Source organism: Amblyraja radiata, chromosome 4 (assembly GCF_010909765.2).
Source record: "Amblyraja radiata isolate CabotCenter1 chromosome 4, sAmbRad1.1.pri, whole genome shotgun sequence".
Lineage (NCBI taxonomy): Eukaryota > Metazoa > Chordata > Chondrichthyes > Rajiformes > Rajidae > Amblyraja > Amblyraja radiata.
In genome coordinates, this window is record NC_045959.1 from 99851421 (window position 1) to 99872689 (window position 21269).

Genomic DNA, 21269 nt, shown 5'->3' on the forward strand with positions numbered 1-21269 from the left:
TGTCCTTCCTCAGATTTGGAGACCAAAACTGTACGCAATACTCCAGGTGTGGTCTCACCAAGACCCTGTACAACTGCAGTAGAACCTCCCTGCTCCTATACTCAAATCCTTTGCTATGAAAGCTAACATACCATTCGCTTTCTTCACTGCCTGCTGCACCTGCATGCCTCTCTCTCTCCCTCTCCCTCTCCCTCTCCCTCTCCCTCTCCTCTCCCTCTCCCTCTCCCTCTCCCTCTCCCTCTCCCTCTCCCTCTCCCTCTCCCTCTCCCTCTCCCTCTCCTTCTCCCTCTCTCCCTCTCCCTCTCCCTCTCCCTCTCCCTCTCCCTCTCCCTCTCCCCCTCCCCCTCCCCCTCCCCCTCCCCCTCTCTCTCCCAATTCTTGTGAAATACCTATGGATGTTTTACATGTACAAGATTCTGTATAAATCAAGTCATGATTACTAGATTAAATCCCAATAGATATAAATGATCTGGAAGCTAAAGAAGGTATAATTGCTTTCCATGGATATGTGTTTGGAAGTTTATCTCTGGATATATAACTTCAACTATGCAACTGTTGCTATGGTTTCTGTATAATATGGAATGGATTTCATGGCACATGTTCATTTTTCAGGCTGCAGTGAGCTTTGGCTGGCTAGTTGGTGATTAACAGAGCTGCACCATTCATTCTTTATACAGTGAAGGACAGGCCATCTTTTTACCGTGTGATATTTTTTAGAGTATTTGCAGCCTATTTCCATACAAAATAATCTCACAGCATGAGTGTCTGAAAGGACATTGATCTTATTCATTGCAGTTACGACCCAACATCAGGGTTAATTAAGTCAGCTGCCAACTATCGTTAAATTTTACTAATGTCTCATTTCCTGTTCCAACTTAATTTGATTGCCTTTGGATCTCAAAAGTACAGATTATCTTTTGTTCTCTTTATGTAACCTGTGCAGATAATATTATTTGGCAGTCAAATTTATTTTATGGAGAAAAAAAACAGCTCACTGAAGGGAAGCCTTTGGTTTAAAAAAAAATCTCGAGTGTTATGATATGTACAACGTTGTTAAATTTTGCATTAGTAAATTTGAAGTAACTGCTGAAAGGAAAACTAGCTATCTCAAAACTGACCTTGCTCTGCCAACGTTACTTTACTGGAACTGCAACACATATATTGTTTACTGCAATAGAAAGGTTAATAGTACAGTTGGGAACACGGAAGGTGCTAGAGAAGTGATGGACATAAAGTGCTGGTGTAATTCAGCAGGTCAGGCAGCATCTCTGAAGAACATGGATAGGTGATGTTTTGGGTTGAGACCCTTCAGAATGATTGTGGGGTGGGGAGGAAAATAAAGCTGGAGAGAGGCAGGACAAAGCATAGGTCGACACAGATGAGGGGCAGATTTATTAATAGGCAGATGGTTGGATCAGTCACCAGAAATAAGAAAGGAAGGTGTGAGACAGGTTGAAAAGGTGGAGATTGCGAAGCCAGAGGAAATAAAGTAACAAGGTGGGGTTGGCGGTGGTGGGGGAAGAGAGAAAAAGGTGGGAGTGCATGTGAGGCACAGGGGAGGGAGGGGGTGGGTAGAGAGAGGTTACCTAAAGTTGGAGAATCCAATGTTCACACCATTGGGTTGTAAACTAGCCAAGTGGAATGTGAGGTACCTGTTCCTCCAGGTTGATGTGACCTAACTCTGGCGATGGAGGAGATCTGGGACAGAAAGAGCAGTGTTGCAATGGGAGGGGAGTTAAAATGGTTAGCAACTGGGAGATCCAGCAGACCTTGGCAGAACCAGAGCAAGCGTTCAGTGATACAGTCGTCGAGGGCCGTTGGAAAGAATGTCAAACATAGGAAAGGTGATTTGTTTCACTGCATGATTGCTTTTTTTCCACATTTGATGAAAATTGTACGGTAACCAAAGGCAAAGAAATTGGATTATGTACGATGTTATATATACGTATTGCCTTTAGACCCCGCAGGACATCGTTCGGTGATTTGTAAAATCATTTCTAATAGGTTATGAGGCTTGTGCTGATTTTATCATGTCTTTCCTGCAGAGTCCAAATGGCAAATTAAATTGCTTGCTCATGATGTCATTTGAAAATGTCCTGTACCAAGGGCATTAGCCATTATGACCATCATTGGTAATTTATTCGAGAGATCACTCTGCATCTCTGAAAGAGGAGTAGGTAAAGCCTTCACTCACTTCACTGCACACCCTTGTTTAGTAACCATTTCTTTCAGGATCAGATTGGTCAAACCTATGCCATTCTTCAGTCAAGAGTCTGGATCAAGGCTTGGGACTATAATGTTTTTGCCAGTACGGGCACTTAGTTGCAACCTGACAGCTCAACATACCAGGGTTGCGATGTTTCAGACGTGATAGAGAGGGAGATAAGAGGTGGTGGAGTTGCATTACTAATCGGGAAGAATGTCATGCTGGCCACATTGGAGAAGATGACATACTGGAGGGTTCATCCACAGTTCTGGTCACCCGATTACATGAAAGGTATAGGGACTTTGGAGAGTGTGTAGAAAAGATTTATCAGAATGCTGCCTGGATTAGGGAGTATTAGCTGCAAGAGAGAGGTTGGACAAACTTAAAGCCCTGTCCCACCGTACGAGTTCATTCAAAGAGTTCTCCCGAGTTTGCCCTGATTCAAACTCGGAGATTTACGGTAATGGCCGCTCGTCGGTACTCGGGGCTCTCGTGGACATTTTTCAACATGTTGAAAAATCTTCACGAGTCTTCCCGAGCTTACCTGCCGTTAGCGAGTCTTCCCGAGTACCTGCCGTTAGCGTTACGAGCCGCTAAGAGACATCCCCGGGCTCCGACGTACCCGCTACGTTCATTCTACGTGCTTACCACGAGTTTGATTTTTTTTTTAACTCGGGAGAGCTCTTGGAATGAACTCGTACAGTGGGACAGGGCTTTTAGACTTTCTCCAGAAGATTGGAGCTTGAGGGGATACCTGAGAGAACTATATAGAACTAGACTAAGTGGGACCCGTTGGGTCCCAGTCACAACGGGGGGAGGGGGAGTTATAATAATAATAATACATTTTATTTATGGGCGCCTTTCAAGAGTCTCAAGGACACCTTACAAAAATTTAGCAGGTAGAGGAAAAACATGTAAGGGGAATGAAATAAATAGTAGAGACATGATTAGTACACAAAGTAAAGACAGAATTCAATTCAAAACACAATATGAGGCAATTAATGCACAGATGAAAAGGGAGGGGGACGTGGGGCTAAGGATAGGCAGAGGTGAAGAGATGGGTCTTGAGGCGGGACTGGAAGGTGGTGGGGGACACGGAATTGCGGATCAGTTGGGGGAGGGAGTTCCAGAGCCTGGGAGCTGCCCTGGAGAAGGCTCTGTCCCCAAAACTGCGGAGGTTGGACTTGTGGATGGAGAGGAGACCGGCTGATGTGGATCTGAGGGACCGTGAGGGTTGGTAGGGGGAGAGGAGGTCAGTGAGATATGGGGGGGCCATGTGGGGGGGAAGGGGTTGTGGGGGGAAGGGGGTTGTGGGGGAGAGGGGTGTGTGGGTGGGGGGTTTGTGGGGGGAGGGGTGTGTGAGCGGGGTGGTGTGGCATTGTGGGGGGAGCGTTGTGGGGGTGTGTGGGCGGGGGGTGTGAGGGCAGGGAGGGGTTGTGGGACGGGGGGGTTTGGGGAGAGGGGTGTAGGGGAGGAAGGGGTGTGTGGGAGGGGGGTATGTGTGGGCAGAGGGGATGTGGGGGGATGAGGGGTGTGTGAGGGGGGTATGTGTGGGCAGTGGGGGGTTTGGAGGAGAGGGGTGTGTGGGCGGAGGGTGTGTGGGAGAGGGGTGTGTGGGCAAGGGGTGTGGGAGTGGGAAGTGTGGTGAGCAGGGGGAGGGTTGTGAGGGGTGTGTGGGGGAGTTGGGGTGAAAGGGGGAGGGGCGGGGGGGAGGGAGGGGGGCAGGGGGGAAGAGAGCTCAGAGAAAAGATGGGGGAAGAGCCATGGGGGAGTGTGCAGCAATACGGGGAAGGGGGCAGTAGCCAGCGAGGGGGCCGGAGGGGAAGGAGTTGGGGGTGCGATGGGGACTCACTGGTCACTTCGCTGGTCGTTCTCCTCCGCACGGCTCGCGAACTCAGTCAGCAAGGCTTGCGGACTCAATCAGCACGGCTTGAGGACTCAGCCCCACCTCCGGGAGTTCATTCTCCTCGCCCCGCCTGGTGATTAACAGCGGGTGCAGGAAGGGGCGTTACCTTCATGGTGACTGACAGGCGAGAAGACCAATCTGCTGTTCTCACGATATTTTAAACCTTCATAACTTTTGTAATATTCCACTGATGGGAACAAAACGGTGTGCGCTTGGAGCAGAGGAGAACGGTGAGTAAGGTAGCAAAAAAATTCTAGCGATAAAGCGTACCGTTTTTGCTCAAATTTTAAAACAACGCAAACCGGAAGAGGACAAGATGAGAGTTTTAGTAATAGTATAGATAGATATAGATGATGAGAGGCATTGATAGATAGACAGTCAGAACCTTTTTCCCAGGGTTGAATTGTCAATGACTAGAGCACAGAGCTTTAAGGTGAAAGAGGCAATGTTCATGTAATAAGAGCAGACTTAGGCCATTCGGCTCATCAAGTCTACTCCACCGTTCAAGCATGGCTTATCTATCTTTCCCTCTTAACCCCATTCTCCTGCCTTCTCCGCATAACCCCTGACACCAATGTTTAAAGGAGATGTGCCGGCTAAGTTTTTTACACAGATGGCAGTGAGTGCCTGGAACACACAGCCAGGAATGGTGGTGGAGGCAGAGACAATAGTCGTTTAAGAGACTTTGAAATAAGCTTGTGGACATACTGGAACGGTTTGGATCATGTGCACCAGATGAGGTTATTTTTTCGTAATATTATGTTCGGCACAGACATTATGGTCCAAAGGGCCCATTCCTATGCTGCACTTTATCATGTTCTGTATAAGTGATGAGTATAGGGATGGAGCAGGTGGTCGGGGGAGCCGCATCTAACTTCAGGCATGTTTCATTGTTCCAAGCTGTTGTCCAGATGTCCAGAAAATGTTGATTTACATACTGCTGCTCCCTGATGCTCTGTAAGAAACTAGAGGCTAGCCATCACTGTGATCTGGCCCATGCAGATTGTGGTAGAGGAGACTGAAACATTAGCTTTAATGTATGCTTTGGCTATTGATTAACCAATTTGAAAGACAGGTCGTTTTTGTTTATTAATGTCCTTTAATGAAAGAAACGTTCTTCCTTTCTCCTTCTAGCCTGCTTCCTGACTTCAGACTTACTTGTTCTTTGAAATGGCATTCTAAACCATAGCATGATTAACCTTCTGCAGTTCAGAGTACCTTCAACTGATCATTTACCTGATAAATAAGTTATTTTTCATACTTTGGATTTTGTAATTGATCTGTTCATATGGGAATTGTACTTAGTTTTTCAGAGAAATAGAGGGTGCATACACTGGGTTATCAATAGAAATAATTAATAGTAACATCATATTCTCTGTTCTTTTGTGAATTTAGTGCTTTTGGATGTCCCTATTCAGAGCTCAACGTGAAGAAAGAATCAATAATACATGACAGATTAGGAGGAGAGAAACAGATGACATTGGTGCCAATTCCTTTTGTTCCAAGAACAAAACGTCTTGATAGTAATGGTTCAAATGGGAAGTTGGAGGGGAGTGTTAATGATACAAGGTAAATGCTGTTCTAGTTTTTATATCACAGTGGAGCTTTTTGTGCTTTTTAAACTGTTTTCATGTAGCCACATTATTATTGATGATGTAACTGTGGTAATGCCATTATATGTCATGGGGAAGTGGTTAAGCTCTCTGTTGTCGGAAATGGTCAATGCCTGGGACTCATGTGGTTAATGGTTTCTTGCCACTAACCTGCCAAAGGTGCACGCTATCTGGGTCTTGATGCCTGTGGGCTATGTTTGATTTATTATTTGAAGAACTGCTGTCAGCTTTTAACGAGTTCTAAACTGTGTCCGCCACATCGATATTGTAGTTACCAAAAAAGGGTAAAGACTGATTCATCTCCATGCAGCAATTCTCTTGCTGGCCACCACAAAATTGGAGTGCAAATCAAAAATGACACCAGACACATTTTTCCCTTTCCTCCCCATTGAGCATTTCTCAGTCAATGTTCTTTTCGTGACTCCATAGTCTATGCTTCCATTCCCACCAAATACATTCCTTCTGAAGGCATTTTCCCTTGCAGCCGCAGATGATGCAACATTTGTTAATTAAAGGGCCTGTCCCACTTGGGCGTCATTTGCGCGTCACGCAGATGGCACGCGAAGATTTTGTGCGTACCAAAATCCTGTGAGGCCGCTCGCAACCGCCCGTCACTGCCTACGTTACCACGCACCATGCGTGAGTAATGCGCACCATGCAATCCAACAGTATGTTTTCCATGGTGCATCTGTAGAAGTTTGTAAGAGTCAAAATGCCATGCCAATTTTCTTCAGTCTCCTGAGGAAGTAGAAGCATTGGTGTGCCTTCTTGGCTGCCACTTCAATGTGGTTGGTCCACGACAGATCGTTGGTAATATTTATGCCAAGGAACTTGAAGCTCTCAACCATTTTGACTTTGGTAGCATTGATGCTGATTTGGAACCACGCACCATGAGTATCCCAGCGAGCCAAAGCTAAGCCCTCCGGCAGACGTGGCTCACCCACCACGGACCGAGGACTAGCTCACCGAGGACAGGGGACCGGCCCAGCTCACCCACCATGGACTTCAAACTCAGCCCCAAGCCCAAACCACCAACGTCAACAGGACCTGCGTTACCGAGAGCGAGGAGGCACCAGCGAGCAACCTCCGAGAGTGAGGAGCGACCTGCGATCAACCACCAAGAATGTAAGGGAATCTTCGAGAGCGAGGGGGACCGTCTACAGCTGTTCGTGATGTTACCTCAGGATTTAAGCTTTGAACCAAAATCCCTCTTGGTATCCTTAATGGGTTTGCAAAAGTTGTCAATAGATTTCTTGTACTGCTCAGGATCGTTTGACTTGAACAAGATCATTTGAGTTGAATGCTGGATGTCATCTGGAAGTGGACCTCTCAGTTTATCCATGGCAAGTAATGCAACCCAGTGGCATGTGGCTCAGTGCAAAAATAGATAGTCTCCCCACAAAAATGATGCAGTGGTTACTGCACTAGTTACTGCTACAATACAGTCATGCATCTGGACAGGTAGAAGATGGTAAAAACTTTAGGTAGTTTATATTGGCTCTTGCACCAGCCTATCACATTAGGACCTAAGTATTTTCACCTTCTGGTAGATACCAGTTTATTAGAATAATCACCCCAGAGATTGTTCTTGGAAGATCTCCCTTCAGGATTCATCTTGCAGTATGTTCGCTATTTTTAAAAATTAGTCCTCAACATGAAGAAGCACAGTCTCATCCGTTAAGTGAGGCTAGTAGATGCTAAGAACCAAATTTATAGTTTAGAGATACAGCGTGGAAACAGGCTCTTCGGCCCACCGGGTCCATGGCGACCAGCGATTCCCGCACATTAACACTATCCTACACCCACTAGCGACAATTTTTTACACTTATCAAGCCAATTAACTTACAAACCTGTACGTCTTTGGAGTGTGGGAGGAAACTGAAGATCTTGGCGAAAATCCACGCAGGTCACGGGAAGAACGTACAAACTCATAACAGACAGCACCTGTAGTTGGGATTGAACCCGGGTCTCCGGCGCTGCATTCGCTGCAAGGCAGCAACTCTACCGCTACGCCAATGTGACCAGCTTATACTTCATTGTCACTGCAGGGCCACTCTCAGTCATTACGCTGGGTGTCCTGCCAATGATACAGAAGCTTATTGAGTACTTTGGGACTGTTGGCATCAGCACTTGGCGCAATCCCAATGCTGGAACAAGTTCCCAAACATTTGTTGGGCCAGTATTGCTGGTTCCAAAACTGATGCTGCTTTCACTGCCAGTTGGTCTATTTGCTTATGTGCTCATTATAGTTTGTCATAGCTGTTTTGTATGTCAGGTTTGTTAAACCATTTCTGAAGCCAGTTGAGAATCGCCTCATTTCTGTATGTCTAAACACGTATGTAGGATAGACCATTTCCTTCCCTGCTTCAAAATTAATTTAATGGAATTTAACTTTCAAAAACCATGGTAGGATTTTGACCAACCCTGCCTCCAATCTCTTCTTGGTTAGTCCAGAAACATTGAAACTGTGTAACCATAAATAAAAACATAAAATGCTTAACAAATCATGGCAGCATCTGTGAAGAGTGAAACAGATAACAATTAAGGTAAATGACCCTTCATCTATGCTAAAGGAACTTGATTAGATTGGAGAAATAATTGTGCTTACCGAATACGATTTGTATTTTGAAATATTTTGAAATAAGGTTGGCGTATGTTTTTTCTCTGGGTCAATAAATTGTGCAAATAAATTGACAATAATCAGTTCATGTGAACAATTTGTTAATAATAAATAAGTGATCAAGTGCCTTTTAGAATACTAATTCAGTGAGTTACACCATGGACTTTCAGCTTGGTGACTTGGCTAAAACATGGCCTAGGTGGATTTACAAAATATAACTTCATAATTCAACTTTACCAGACAATATCTAGGGTGTTTGTTATTAGAAGTATAACAATATCACACAATAAAAATGCACCTTTAACACTGTGGCTGCTCTCATTGGGTTAAAAATAATTCTGCATGTTTGCTCGATATCCAATGCTGGCACCAAGCCTAACATAGAAAACATATCCTTCTCCAGTAGGATTGATTCTCACCTTCTTGCTATAGGTTTAGTCAAAATGGTTGAATTCAATGTTACAGAGTCTATAAATTTCCGTAGATTTTGTTGTAAATTTCATTGAACCTTCTTGTTTTTAATGTTATAGAAAATGTCCCACTCCTGACTGCAATGGATCTGGTCACATAACTGGAAAATACACTACACACCACCGACTCTCGGGTTGCCCCCTTGCTGAGCAAAACCAGCTCAAGGTCAAAATAGACCCACAAGACGATGAGATGTCCACTGAGAATAAATCAGTATTACCATTTGTCCATCGCAAAAGGACAAAACACCAGAACAGGTAATAAAACATTAGTAGTTTATTGGATAACAATGTGTTATTGACCCAAACTAAAACGGGTACAACAACAAAAGATAGACACAAAATGTTGCAGTTACTCAGCGGGTCAGGCAGCATCTCGGTTGAAAAGGAATAGGTGATGTTTCGGGTCGAGACTTCTTCAGACTGAGAGTCAGGGGAAAGGGAAGCATCAACCACTTGATGTATGTAAGGAAATCCTGGATGTGCGATATCGTCATTCTTTAGGGAACGAGGGTTCCTCTCTTCCACCATAGATGAGGCCCTCACATGTGTCTCCTCGGTACCCTGCAGCTCCGCACTTGCTTCCCCTCCCAACAGGGACAGAGTCCTCCTAGTCCTTACCTTTCACCCCATCAGCCATCACATACAACACATAATCCTCGAACATTTTCGCCACCTCCAACGGGATCCCACCACCAGTCACATCTTCCCATCTCCACCACTTTCCGCCTTCCGCAGAGACCATTCCCTCCGTAACTCCCTGGTTACCTCATCCCTTCCCACCCAAACCACTCCCTCCTCCAAACCTTCCCCTGTAACCACAGGAGTTGCAGCACCAGTCCCTATACCTCCTCCCTCGACTCTGCCCAGGGACCCCGACAGTCCTTTCAGGTTAGCCAGAGGTTTACTTGCACCTCCTCCAACCTCATGTACTGTATCCGTTGTTCAAGGTGTGGACCCTCATACATCGGCAAGTTGGGTTGTGTCTTCATTGATTAGCACCATATCAGCAAATAAATCTTATACTGTACTTGACATGTTGAATGGTGCATCCTGGATGGAGTCCTACATATGAATTAGGTCGCTTGTTCCTCGAGCCGGCTCTGGTATTAACATCATGGCTGGTTTGATTATAGCCTCAATCCTCCATTCCCGTCTACCTCTCTCTGTTTCTTTCAATGTGAAGTACCTACATTTTCCAAAGTGATTGACCTACCCTCTCCGTTCAGTCTGCTAATTTACTCGTACCCTGATGAGATGAGAGGTTTTATGTTTAGTTTACTGACACCAATAACATCACTACTCATTTAGTTGAGCTCTCCTAGCAATTCATATGTAAACTATTGGACAATATTTAAAAAAAAGAAACTTGGAATTGAAAGTTACACAACTTTGGCGGGTATGAAGGGGAAGGGATGAACAACAACACAAACACAAATTCAAACAAACACAAATTCTCTACGTTTTATTAGCTTGATTCAGAAACAGTTGTGTTTTGGTCAAGTGACCAAAAACGCAAAGTTGACCAAAGGCTAAGTAGTGATACTGGTGGAAAATGTGTTGTTTTAAGAGATGGTGTTTAATTTCAGTAGTTTAAACACAGTGGTTGGACATTGTTTTGATATAAACCCAAGTAGCTACAGCATCGCCTGATGTTGTATTTCCATGTCTTTTACTGTAATTAAAGGAATATTATTGACTTCTTGTTTAGAAGCAATCTGAACAGAATTATATTGGAAATAAATTCCAATACCTTCAAAAAGTGACTAACTTATCCGGTAAAATTAAGAGTTTTCACACGAATCTTATAGAAACGTACAAAATTCTTAAGGGGTTGGACAGGCTAGATGCAGGAAGATTGTTCCCGATGTTGGGGAAGTTCAGAACAAGGGGTCACAGTTTAAGGGTAAGGGGGAAATCTTTTGAGACCGAGATGAGAAAAACATTTTTCACACAGAGTGTGGTGAATCTCTGGAATTCTCTGCCGTAGAAGGTAGTTGAGGCCAGTTCATTGGCTATATTTAAGAGGGAGTTAGATGTGGCCCTTGTGGCTAAAGGGATCAGGGAGTATGGAGAGAAGGCAGGTACAGGATACTGAGTTGGATGATCAGCCATGATCATATTGAATGGCGGTGCAGGCTCGAAGGGCCGAATGGCCTACTCCTGCACCTATTTTCTATGTTTCTATGTTTCTTCGACAATTCTACCACCCTTTCCTAACCTGACGTCCTTTACAAATCCACAAAGAAATGTAGGTATGGACAAATAAATGACATGGTATCATTCTAATCGGGTCTAATTCTCAGCTCTAGCCTCACCTTTTTTTCCTTGTGTGTATGTGGGCTTGTACACTCTGGAGTTTAGAATGATGAGAGGGGATCTTATTGAAGCATATAAGATTGTTAAGGGTTTGGACACGCAAGAGGCAGGAAACATGTACCCGATGTTGGGGGAGTCCAGAACCAGGGGCCACAGTTTAAGAATAAGGGGTAAGCCATTTAGAACGGAGATGAGGAAACACGTTTTCTCACAGAGAGTGGTGAGTCTGTGAAATTCTCTGCCTCAGAGGGCGGTTGAGGCAGGTTCTCTGGATGCTTTCATAGGGCTCTTAAAGATAGCGGAGTCAGAGGATATGGGGAGAAGGCAGGAACGGGGTACTGATTGGGGATGATCAGCCATGCTCACATTGAATGGCGGTGCTGGCTCGAAGGGCCGAATGGCCTACTGCACCTATTGCATCCGAGGAGTCAATCCAAAGAGTGCTTTTGTCTTTGAGTTTGAGCATTGGTTTCTCTGTGGAATCGACAGCATTTTGTAGCCAGGCATAGGTAGGATGCTCTTGGCGGTAGAAATTTACTGATATCATACCACACAAAGTTGCTAAATACCAGGTGAAAGAACTGGGTTGTAATACAGCTGTTGTCAAAAGAACCTCTGGAAGCACAACCCCACTACCAGTGTTCTGGTTTCATTTGCAGGGAAAGCAATGTACATCTGTCAAAAATCATGGGAAACTATGCATCACTTGGTTAGAGTGAATGGAGATTATTGAGCCCTGCTTAATTTGGAAACTGAAATAGGTCGTTAAATATCTTTAAAAAAACGGATTTATTTCTAAATTTTGAAATGCAAAAAACAAGCAAACTCTGGAAGATAAATATAATGAAATGAGATTTAGTTGGTTAAAATTGTTCGTACTTGAGAAATTACTGTTCCTGCAACCTCAGATAATTAAAAGTAGGCGACTTTGATTAATTCAAAAATACTAATTAGTTTGATATCCGTTATAATGGCTTGGACTTCAAGCAGAGTGGGGCACATCTTCATTTTTCTATTTGCTGTATGTCTAAATAAGTTGCTGCTTCTGATGCAGCTATTTGACACATAAGGTTGTTCATCATTTTTGTTGAAAAGTCTCCATCATTTTGGATCTGATTTATGGAATGTTATGGCACAGAAATACCTCTTTTGGTCATAAAAAATAACACTAAATCATCACTTCTATCCAGAACAACATCAAATACAAAAGACAAGATTATGTTTGCCTTTTACAATAACTTTTTTTTTCCTTTCATTTAATTGTTTCAGTGATTTAAATTTTACCCTTTTGTTATTTGACCCTTGCAGCAAATGCTGTTTCCAGCTACTTAAATCCTTTATCGTATTGAATAACTTATTCAAGTCTTCTGATAACCTTGCTGCAGTTGTGGAAAGCAAAAAAAAAAAGACCATTTTAGGTCGACAGTCTTTCATTTGATTCAGGTCAGTAACCTGAAATGTTTGCTCTGTTTTTATTTTTCTAGAGGCTGCCAGATTAGTTAAATATTTTAAGCATCTTCTGGTTTTATTTCAGAGTTGCAGCATCTGCCAATTACAGCTTTTTGACTTGCAAAACCCTTGGGATTGATAAAAGCTTATTTTATGTTTAAAGTATGGAGAGAGAACCTTATTCAGATGAAAGATTGTCAAACTGAACTGTTAATTCTGTTTTCCTACTACAGTTTACCAAAAGGTTACCAGAAGATGAAATTAATTATTCAATACTATAAAGGTACCTAAACTATTAATTCTTTTTTAACTCTTTCTCTTTGACAGATACAATTAGTTATCTTATGTTTGCTATTGTGATTAGTTTAGCAAAGGTCAAATTGCTAAATTTTGCTCTGTTTTTGGATAGGCTAACTCGACCAGCAAAATATTTGAAAATCAAAGAGAATCCAGATGATATTGACCTACACAGTCTATTCAAAGGTAATAAATCTTGTGGCATTATGCAGCCCTTTTATTAATTTATGACTGACAGTACCTTTTATATGCGTGGCTAATCTATGTGTGTGGCCACTATTTTATAAGCCCTCCTGCAAACAATTAAACCATCTCTTCATCATCTTCAGGCTGCCAAAGTGTTGAGCCAAGGCTGAGTCAGTCGCTGAAAGCATCCGTGTTAGATGGAAGAGATAAAACTAACATTGCTCTTTTAATACAGGATTTTCTATGATGAAGGACCTCTTAAACATTATTAGAAAATTCGTCATTAACTTATACATGAAATTTCTTGATGTTTTCAGAAAGTCTGTATTATTATCAAGTTTGTTTGACCTAGGTTGTGGAAGATATTTTAAAGCTTGTGTCAATAGACAATAGACAATAGGAGCAGGAGTAGGCCATTCGGCCCTTTGAACCAGCATCGCCATTCAATATGATTATAGCTGATCATCCACAATCAGTACATCGTTCCTGCCTTCTCGCCATAGCCCCTGACTCCGCTATCGGAAAGAACTGCAAATGCTGCTTTAAGTCTAAGGTAGACATAAAATGCTGGAGTAACTCAGCAGGAGAGACAGCATCTCTGGAGAGAAGAAATGGATGGCATTTGGCGTCAAGACTCTTCTTCAGACTGATGTCAGGGGAGTAGGTAGTACAGGGGTAAAATGTAGTCGGAGACAGTAAGACTGGTGAGAGAACTGGGAAGGGAGAGGGGATGGAGAGAGAGGGAAAGCAAGGGCTACTTGAAGTTAGAGAAGTCAATGTTCATACCGCTGGGGTGCAAGCTACCCAAGCAAAATATGAGGTGCTGTTCCTCCAATATGCGCTGGGCCTCACTCTGACAATGGAGGAGGCCCAGGACAGAAAGGTCAGTGTGGGAATGGGAGAGGGAGTTAAATTGTTGAGCAACCGGGAGATCAGATAGGTTTAGGCGGGCTGAGCAGAGGTGTTCAGTGAAACGGTCGCCGGGCCTGCGCTTGGTCTCGCTGATGTACAGTAGTCCACACCTGGAACAGAGGATATAGTAGGTGGGGTTGGAGGAGGTGCAAGTGAACCTCTGCATCACCTGAAAAGACTGTCGGGGTCATTTGATGGAGTCGAGCGGGGAGGTATAGGGACAGGTGTTGCATCTCCTGCGGTTGCAGGGGAAAGTACCTGGGGAGGGGGTGGCTTGGATGGGAACGGAAGAGTTGCGGAGGGAACGGTCTCTGCGGAAAGCGGAAAGGAGATGGGAAGATGTGGTTAATAGTGGGATCCCGTTGAAAGTCGCGAAGTTGTCGGAGGGTTATGTGCTGTATGCGACAGCTGATGAGATGGAAGGTGAGGAGAAGGGGGTCTCTGCCTTTGTTACGAATGGGGGGAGGGGGACCCTAGTGAGAGCCTCATCTATAATGGAAGAGGGAAACCCCCATTTCTTAAAGAGCGAGGACATCTCCGATGACCTTGTATGGAACACCACATCCTGGGCACAGATGCGGCGTAGACCGAGGAATTAGGAGTAGGGGATAGAGTCTTTACAGGAAGCAGGGTGGGAAGAAGTGTAGTCTAGATAGCTTGTTGTTGCACAGGACACAAAGCGTTAACTGTTCCAAAGCAGTTTCTTTGAGTTGAAAGACCTCACAGTAGTTCATCCTCAGCCATACCATGTTACCTAGCTTTCTCCGAGTATGATTAAAAAAAAATTGGCAGCAGTGCAGCATTTTGTAATCTAGACTTGCCAGGACTTGTCAGGAACCAAATTCAAAATTTCAATCCTTTTTGGTGAAAGCTCTGCTCATGGAAATAGAAAACAGATTGTAGTCACAGAGATTTGTATGATATTCCTAAGTGCAAAAGTAATTGTGATTTCTATGTTTTCAATCTTCTTTCAAGACAGAATCTATTGATTATATTTGTTTGAGACGGCATATCAGGAGAGCTTTGCTTTTTCAGTAAAAGGAGATTTTTTGAAAAAAATCTGAGAATTTCTATCATATAATCCAACCATTTTTCAATATGAATGATATGGTTTCGATCAAGATGCCAATGTCATATCTCTATCGCAGTTTTTAAATCCAGCACACTCCTGACGCTTTTCATCACACACTCCAATCATTGCATGTAGTCTGTGTGATGAACGCCATACAGGTATAAATTCTGAATTAATCTTGTATTAACTTAAAGGGATGTCCCTATGATCAACTCAAAAAAATGTACATTAATTTCCATTACGTGACTTTTACCATTCCTTTGATTATATTTTATACTGTTGGACAATTGTCTTTCAGAGCTGAAAATTCAAACACTGAGAAATGTTAGCATCTTGCCAGCACAGAGCCATGGTGCTGAATTTGTGAGGCAGACCTGTGCTTCAAAGAATGGGATATGTCTGTCTTGGGGTTCGACTGCAGGCTGCGCTTCCATTTTTAATACCTCCTCCTGCTGCATTAAATACAAATTGGAAATTGTTTTGGAGATCCTGACATCCATTTTTTAGTTTCACATCAGCTCAAGGCATTTTCAGGTTACCCAACTAGTTTTAAATTCACCCAAATCCCTTTATAATCCAGCACATTTACAGCATGGTTCAAGTGCAAAACCACCACATTTTGGAAGTGTTATGATAATTTTATAGAGTAAAAAATTCCCAGTCTCAACATATTTACACCCTCTCACAATTGACTCACTACTAACACCCCCCTGCTATTATGTACAAATCAGGAGAATGATGGATTACACTCTAGAATAATCTGCAGTTACCTGTGCTGGGCTCTCACTTAACTTTTTTTCCCTGTTGCCGGCCGATCGACCTAGTCAGCTTTATAGGTGGTCATTTAAGACGGTTTGCATGACGCATGCGATAATGTGCTCGGACGAAGTGCGTTGTTACCAGTCGGAATTATGCTCAAGGAAGCATTCACATATTATTTCTGCTTCAAATAAAGTCACAAACTAAACATTCACCAATCAAGACATGATATATACCACAATGACATGCAGCAAAATTACAATACAGTATCTCAACTCTTTTTACACATTGCAATTAATGCAATTTCTATTAGTTCTTTCCACTTCCAAACAAAAATGTGGTTGGATTATTCAGTGTATGATCAACCTGTGACAATAAATCCTGGACCATGGTGACATATATGCTTAACCATGCACACTACAGATTGATACAAGCATGTTTTCTGTGAAGGACCGAAAATTACCATGACATGGCCATAGCATGGGTCGTTATTGCTATTGGTACAGAAACACTCTCGCTTCCCACATAATTTATCCATAACAAAATATACAGGTTGCATGGAAATTTCTAAAGGCATTTTATGATAATAGCTGTTAAAACCGACTATACCCATCTGACAGGTTAAACATTACACTAACTGACAAAAGATGGCCAAAGGACATAACTGCAGCAAATGTTATTTTGGTAATATGTTTAAAGGTGTCAAAACGCCACATTACCGGACATTCAGATTAGATGTACGTGATGTGAACAGCAATGAAGATACCCAGTTTGTACGCAGCAGATTTAAATTTATTTTATTGATAAACGCTGTTTCCATCATTCCCACTTCAGAATTAACGTTAAAATTTCAACTGAATTATCTCCTGACCAGATCAGTACAGGATGGATGGGGGGGGGGGGGGGTCAGCGCAGGATGAATGCGGGGGATCAGTACAGGATGAATGGGAGGGGGGGGGGTTAGTACAGTGTGGATCGGAGGGTGTGTGCAGGATGAATGGAAGATCACTACAGGATGAATGAGGGGATCAGTACAGGATGAATGGGAGGTTCAGTACAGGATGAATGGGGGGTTCAGTACAGGATGAATGGGGGTAGACAAAACTGCTGGAGAAACTCAGTGGGTGAGGCAGCATCTATGGAGTGAAGGAAATAGGCAACGTTTCGGGTCAAGACCCTTCTTCAGACTGTTCCTCCCATTCTTCTTGAATGGGGGGATCAGTACAGGATGGATGGGGGGGTTCAGTACAGTGTGGATCGGAGGGTCTGTGCAGGATGAATGGGGGGTCACTACAGGATGAATAAGAGGATCAGTACAGGATGAATGGGGGTTCAGTACAGGATGAATGGGGAGTTCAGTAAAAGATGAATGGGGAGATTACTACAGGATGGATGGGGAAGCAGTACAGGATGAATGGAAGGAGCAGTGCAGGATGGATGGGAGGGGGGGTGAGTACAGGATGAATTGGGGGACCAGTGTAGGATGGATGGGGGGGTGGCAGGAGAATCAATGCGAGGTGGATAAGGTGATCAGCGCAGGATGAATAGATTGGGGGGGGGGGGGGGTAGATGGGGAGGGGAGCACAGGGGATGTCAGTGAGGACTGAATAGAGGCGTGAATGTGGATCAGTGCGGGATGGAGAGGAGGGGTCTCAGGGTTGGAGGGGGGCGTACAAGTGAGAGAGATGGGGGGCGAGGAGGGGAGGAAGGAAGGTCAGCGCTCCTCGGACAACATCGCCCCACTGCCTTGACCGTCCCTGTCCACTGCCAAGTACCGCCGCCAAAGCGGGAGGCGGTTGGGGTCTCCTCGCCACCGCCTCCCCTCCCCCACCAGCCAACAGGAAAGTGCGGGGCCAAGCGGTGTAGCTCAAAATCCCATAGCTATAGGATCTTTGGTGCAGCTGTTTCAGACGGCGGAAGGAGGCCTCCCCTCCCTCCCTCCTCCCGGCATCGGCGTGCGAGAGGGTTTGTTTTGAAAGCGGTTATCGCCATTAGCGGATTTGCAAGCAGCGGCCGCTATCAGGGTGGGCGGGGTGCGGGAGGAGGAGGTGGAGCCGCTGTTGCGGCTGCTGCTGCTGCTGTGCGGGGCCCGTCATTCGCTCCGACCCTTCGTCACCCCGCACCTAGTATCTTTGCCACACACTACTAACAGCCGTCTTCCGACACAAAACGTCACATTCCTTTTCTCCAGAGATGCTGCCTGACCCGCTGAGTAACTACAGTTTTTTGTGTCTATCTTCGGTATAAACCCGTATCTGCAGTGCCAAGACGGGCAAAATGACTCGCCGTTTAGGTTGCCCGGCGGCACTTTGGGTGGTCATTGGCACCCGGGCAACCGCTAATTTCGAGCCCTGCTGTGTCATCATCCAAATCCATAAGGACAAGGGCAGTTAGTATCTGGGAATATCACCACTTCTGGGATCCCCACTATGTCACTGACTTGGAATTATATCACCATTCCTTCGTCACTGCCCATTGAGTGTATTTGTACTCCGTGGCCTCTTTCAGCTTTGGAGTGAATTCCTTTAATATCTTTAAATGGAATTTGCGGATGGCTCATGTTTTCTTCCAAATACAGTTGTTTCTAGGAAGTCTGATCACCCATTACCATGTCACCTCCAATTTCTTGCTCATGTCATTGTATGTTCCATTGCCTCATTTAATTTTTGCTACAGATTTGATCACCGTCTGCTGAATGCTGAAGTAACTCAGCAGCTTATGTTGAATCTCACAATCCATTTAAAGTGGTAGCAGTCTCAGTACTGATGCCTATGATACTTCACTCAATTTTTTTTTCTATCTGAGCCCTGAACTAGTGCCTATTATTTTCTTCTTCAATAAATCAAGGTCCAAAATGTGCTAGACATTTCTAGACATTTGTGTGTACCTAACAACAATTCACTTGGTGCTTTCTTGAGTGCCTTCTTAAAGTCTTTATACTCATACAGCTTGGGCTAACAAGATGATCTTTCTCTTTATTCATGCTATGTATGTGTCAGTACGGACAATTCTGGACAGTTAGAACAAAGCAACATGAATGTATTCATCTACAAAGTGTTCCTTTGTAATAGAAAGCTCGCATTGGGTTAGGGGGCGCTGCTCTGGCAGCTGCCTTGTCAGCAGCGCGTCAGTTTTTTTCAACTTTTTCTTATTTTTTAGTATGTTTTAAAGTATGTATTTTGTTTTTCTCGGTGTGTTTGTGTGAGGGGTGGTGTGGGGGGGGTGAGGGGGAAACCGCTTCGGTCGCCTCCTCCATGGAGAGGCGACTTTTTCCAGGTCGCCTCCCCCGTGGCCTAACATCAAGGATCGGCGCGGCCTTTCCCGGAGACTCGCTGGTGCTTCAGCGGCGGGCGCAGCGTGGACTCTCGGCGTGGAGCGGGTGAGCCCTCGCTGGGGCTCGCTGGAGGGGAGCGCTCCGTTTCGCTGGCCCGGGGCAGCCGGCAGCCTGAAGTCGCAGCCTGAAGCCGCGGTCTGCAGAGCTCCAGCTGGTGCGGCGTCTACAGCCCGGGATCCCTCGTGGGGGACCCGGGGGAAGAAGAAGCTTCCACCGCCGGCCCGCGGCCAACTTCTACCGCGGGGCCGGCATGGACTTACCATCACCCCTGGAGGGGAGCTTCGACCGCCGGCCCTGCAGTCTACGGTGCTTCTGGCTGCGGCGGAGACTTTAAATCTTGACCGCCGGCCTGCGGCCTACAACAACTTAAAGCCGCGGTCTCCGGTGAGGAAGAGCCGATCCTGGACTGACTCTGGACTCTGGTCCGGTCCACGGGGGGGAAGTGGAGGAGGACTGGCCAAATTTTTGTGCCTTCCACCACAGTGATGAATGCTGTGGTGGATGTTTGTGTTACATTTTGTGTGTTCTTTATTATTGTATCGCTGCTGACAACCCAAGGGGCGGGGCGCTACTCTGTGAGCGACTCGCGGCGCGCTGCTCCCGTATGTTTGCATGTTTTCTGAGTTGTTTAGTGTTTTTCTGAGAGTCATTAAGTGCGGTATTTAACGACAGCAAGTATGACTACCACGGTAATCTTTGTACTTGCTTTTGAGATCTGTGCACACTGTGTGTGCTCGCAGAAGTCTGTGTTGTATGACTGCTTGTCAGTACATTGTCCTGTTTGTATGTGGAGCCACGTCAAAGAAGATTTTCTGTTGCGACAGACAATAAAGTTTTCTGAATCTGAATCTGAATCTGAATAACATCCCCCATCAGTGAAATAAAACTTACAGCTGCATGTACACTCTCATGTCCTTATTAAACTGTAATTACATTTTATGTGTTAGTATTAAATTGATAATTGCATTGAGTCTGATGTTGACAGTAAATTACCACCATTTAACTAAAAGGCACATTAGAGCTCCTTTGCATTGCACCATATACTCTTGGGAATTAATTGACTAATAATTGTACATAAATGAATGTTTTCTCCTAACTATACCCTTGTGCTTAGCACGGATAATATTTTAAAATTACAATTAGAAATACAAACCAATACACACTTGGCTATTTTCTTGTTTATCTTAAACAGGTTAACATCCACGCCCAAACTAATCTCATCAGACCAAGTTGTTAGTGTTCTTTTAAGGCATACCCCTTCCCCACAGAAATAGGAAATCAGTACATTGATAACTCTCAGGCCTGTTCTAGGTCCTTATTGTTGCCAGAGGAACTTCTGGCAGCAGGCTTCCAATCAACCTAGTGAAAGTGCATGTGAAAACATAGAATTAAAGAGAAAAATATGAGTAAAAGTGAAAAAAACAACTGAAAAGGTCAATATAAAATGTAATAATTGGAACTTTTATCAATGTGACTTTCTAAATACCTTGCCTTCACACTTCCTGTTTCTGAGCCCTTTTTGACCTCTGAGAATTTCTTCCTCCATTTTTAGCTTTGTGAACATCTTTGAAATTGATTGCTTCACTATCACCAGAAGTGATTTTAGCACCTTCAGCCTAAAGTTCAGGAATCACGACTAGAATCTGTCCAAATAACTCCTTATGTGGCTTGATTTTGATCTGATAATGTCCGTGAAAGGTGTGGGGATGTTACACTGCACTAAAGGCATTAAGTCATTGCAATTTCTTTGTTGATGCTCACTGTAGATTTCACATTTATCTCTTGTGGGTGACAGAGCTGTAAATCTGATATACAACCCCTGTGTAATCCTATCAGTCATTTAAGGTGCACAACATACTTGATTCAACTAACTGTAACAGCTGAATAATATTACATAAAAACAGATTTGCAGACATATGGTACATTATATTTTTTGTATTACATACTCATTAAATATTTCTATGCATGATTTCTAAATGTGTGATTTGCGGGCCTCTACTTTTATTGTATTCCCTTGTCAGGTTATTTTGCTTTATTTCACAGACTTTATCTCGATTTTGTTGCGCGAAGTATTGATTTCCAGCGAAACAATTGTTTTTGTTGTAAAATTGCATGGGCTCCGTGAT

At 44.1% G+C, this 21269-nt stretch overlaps 1 protein-coding gene across 1 annotated transcript in view; it reads left to right on the plus strand.

Annotated features, from left to right (window-relative positions):
• Positions 1 to 21269, plus strand: part of LOC116972405 (lethal(3)malignant brain tumor-like protein 4) — a 348065-nt gene that overhangs the window by 234580 nt on the left and 92216 nt on the right. Inside the window, exons 19-21 of the mRNA XM_033020053.1 lie at positions 5508 to 5681; positions 8876 to 9073; positions 12993 to 13066. Coding sequence (XP_032875944.1) covers positions 5508 to 5681; positions 8876 to 9073; positions 12993 to 13066 — 446 coding nt within the window. The remainder of the gene's footprint in view (positions 1 to 5507; positions 5682 to 8875; positions 9074 to 12992; positions 13067 to 21269) is intronic.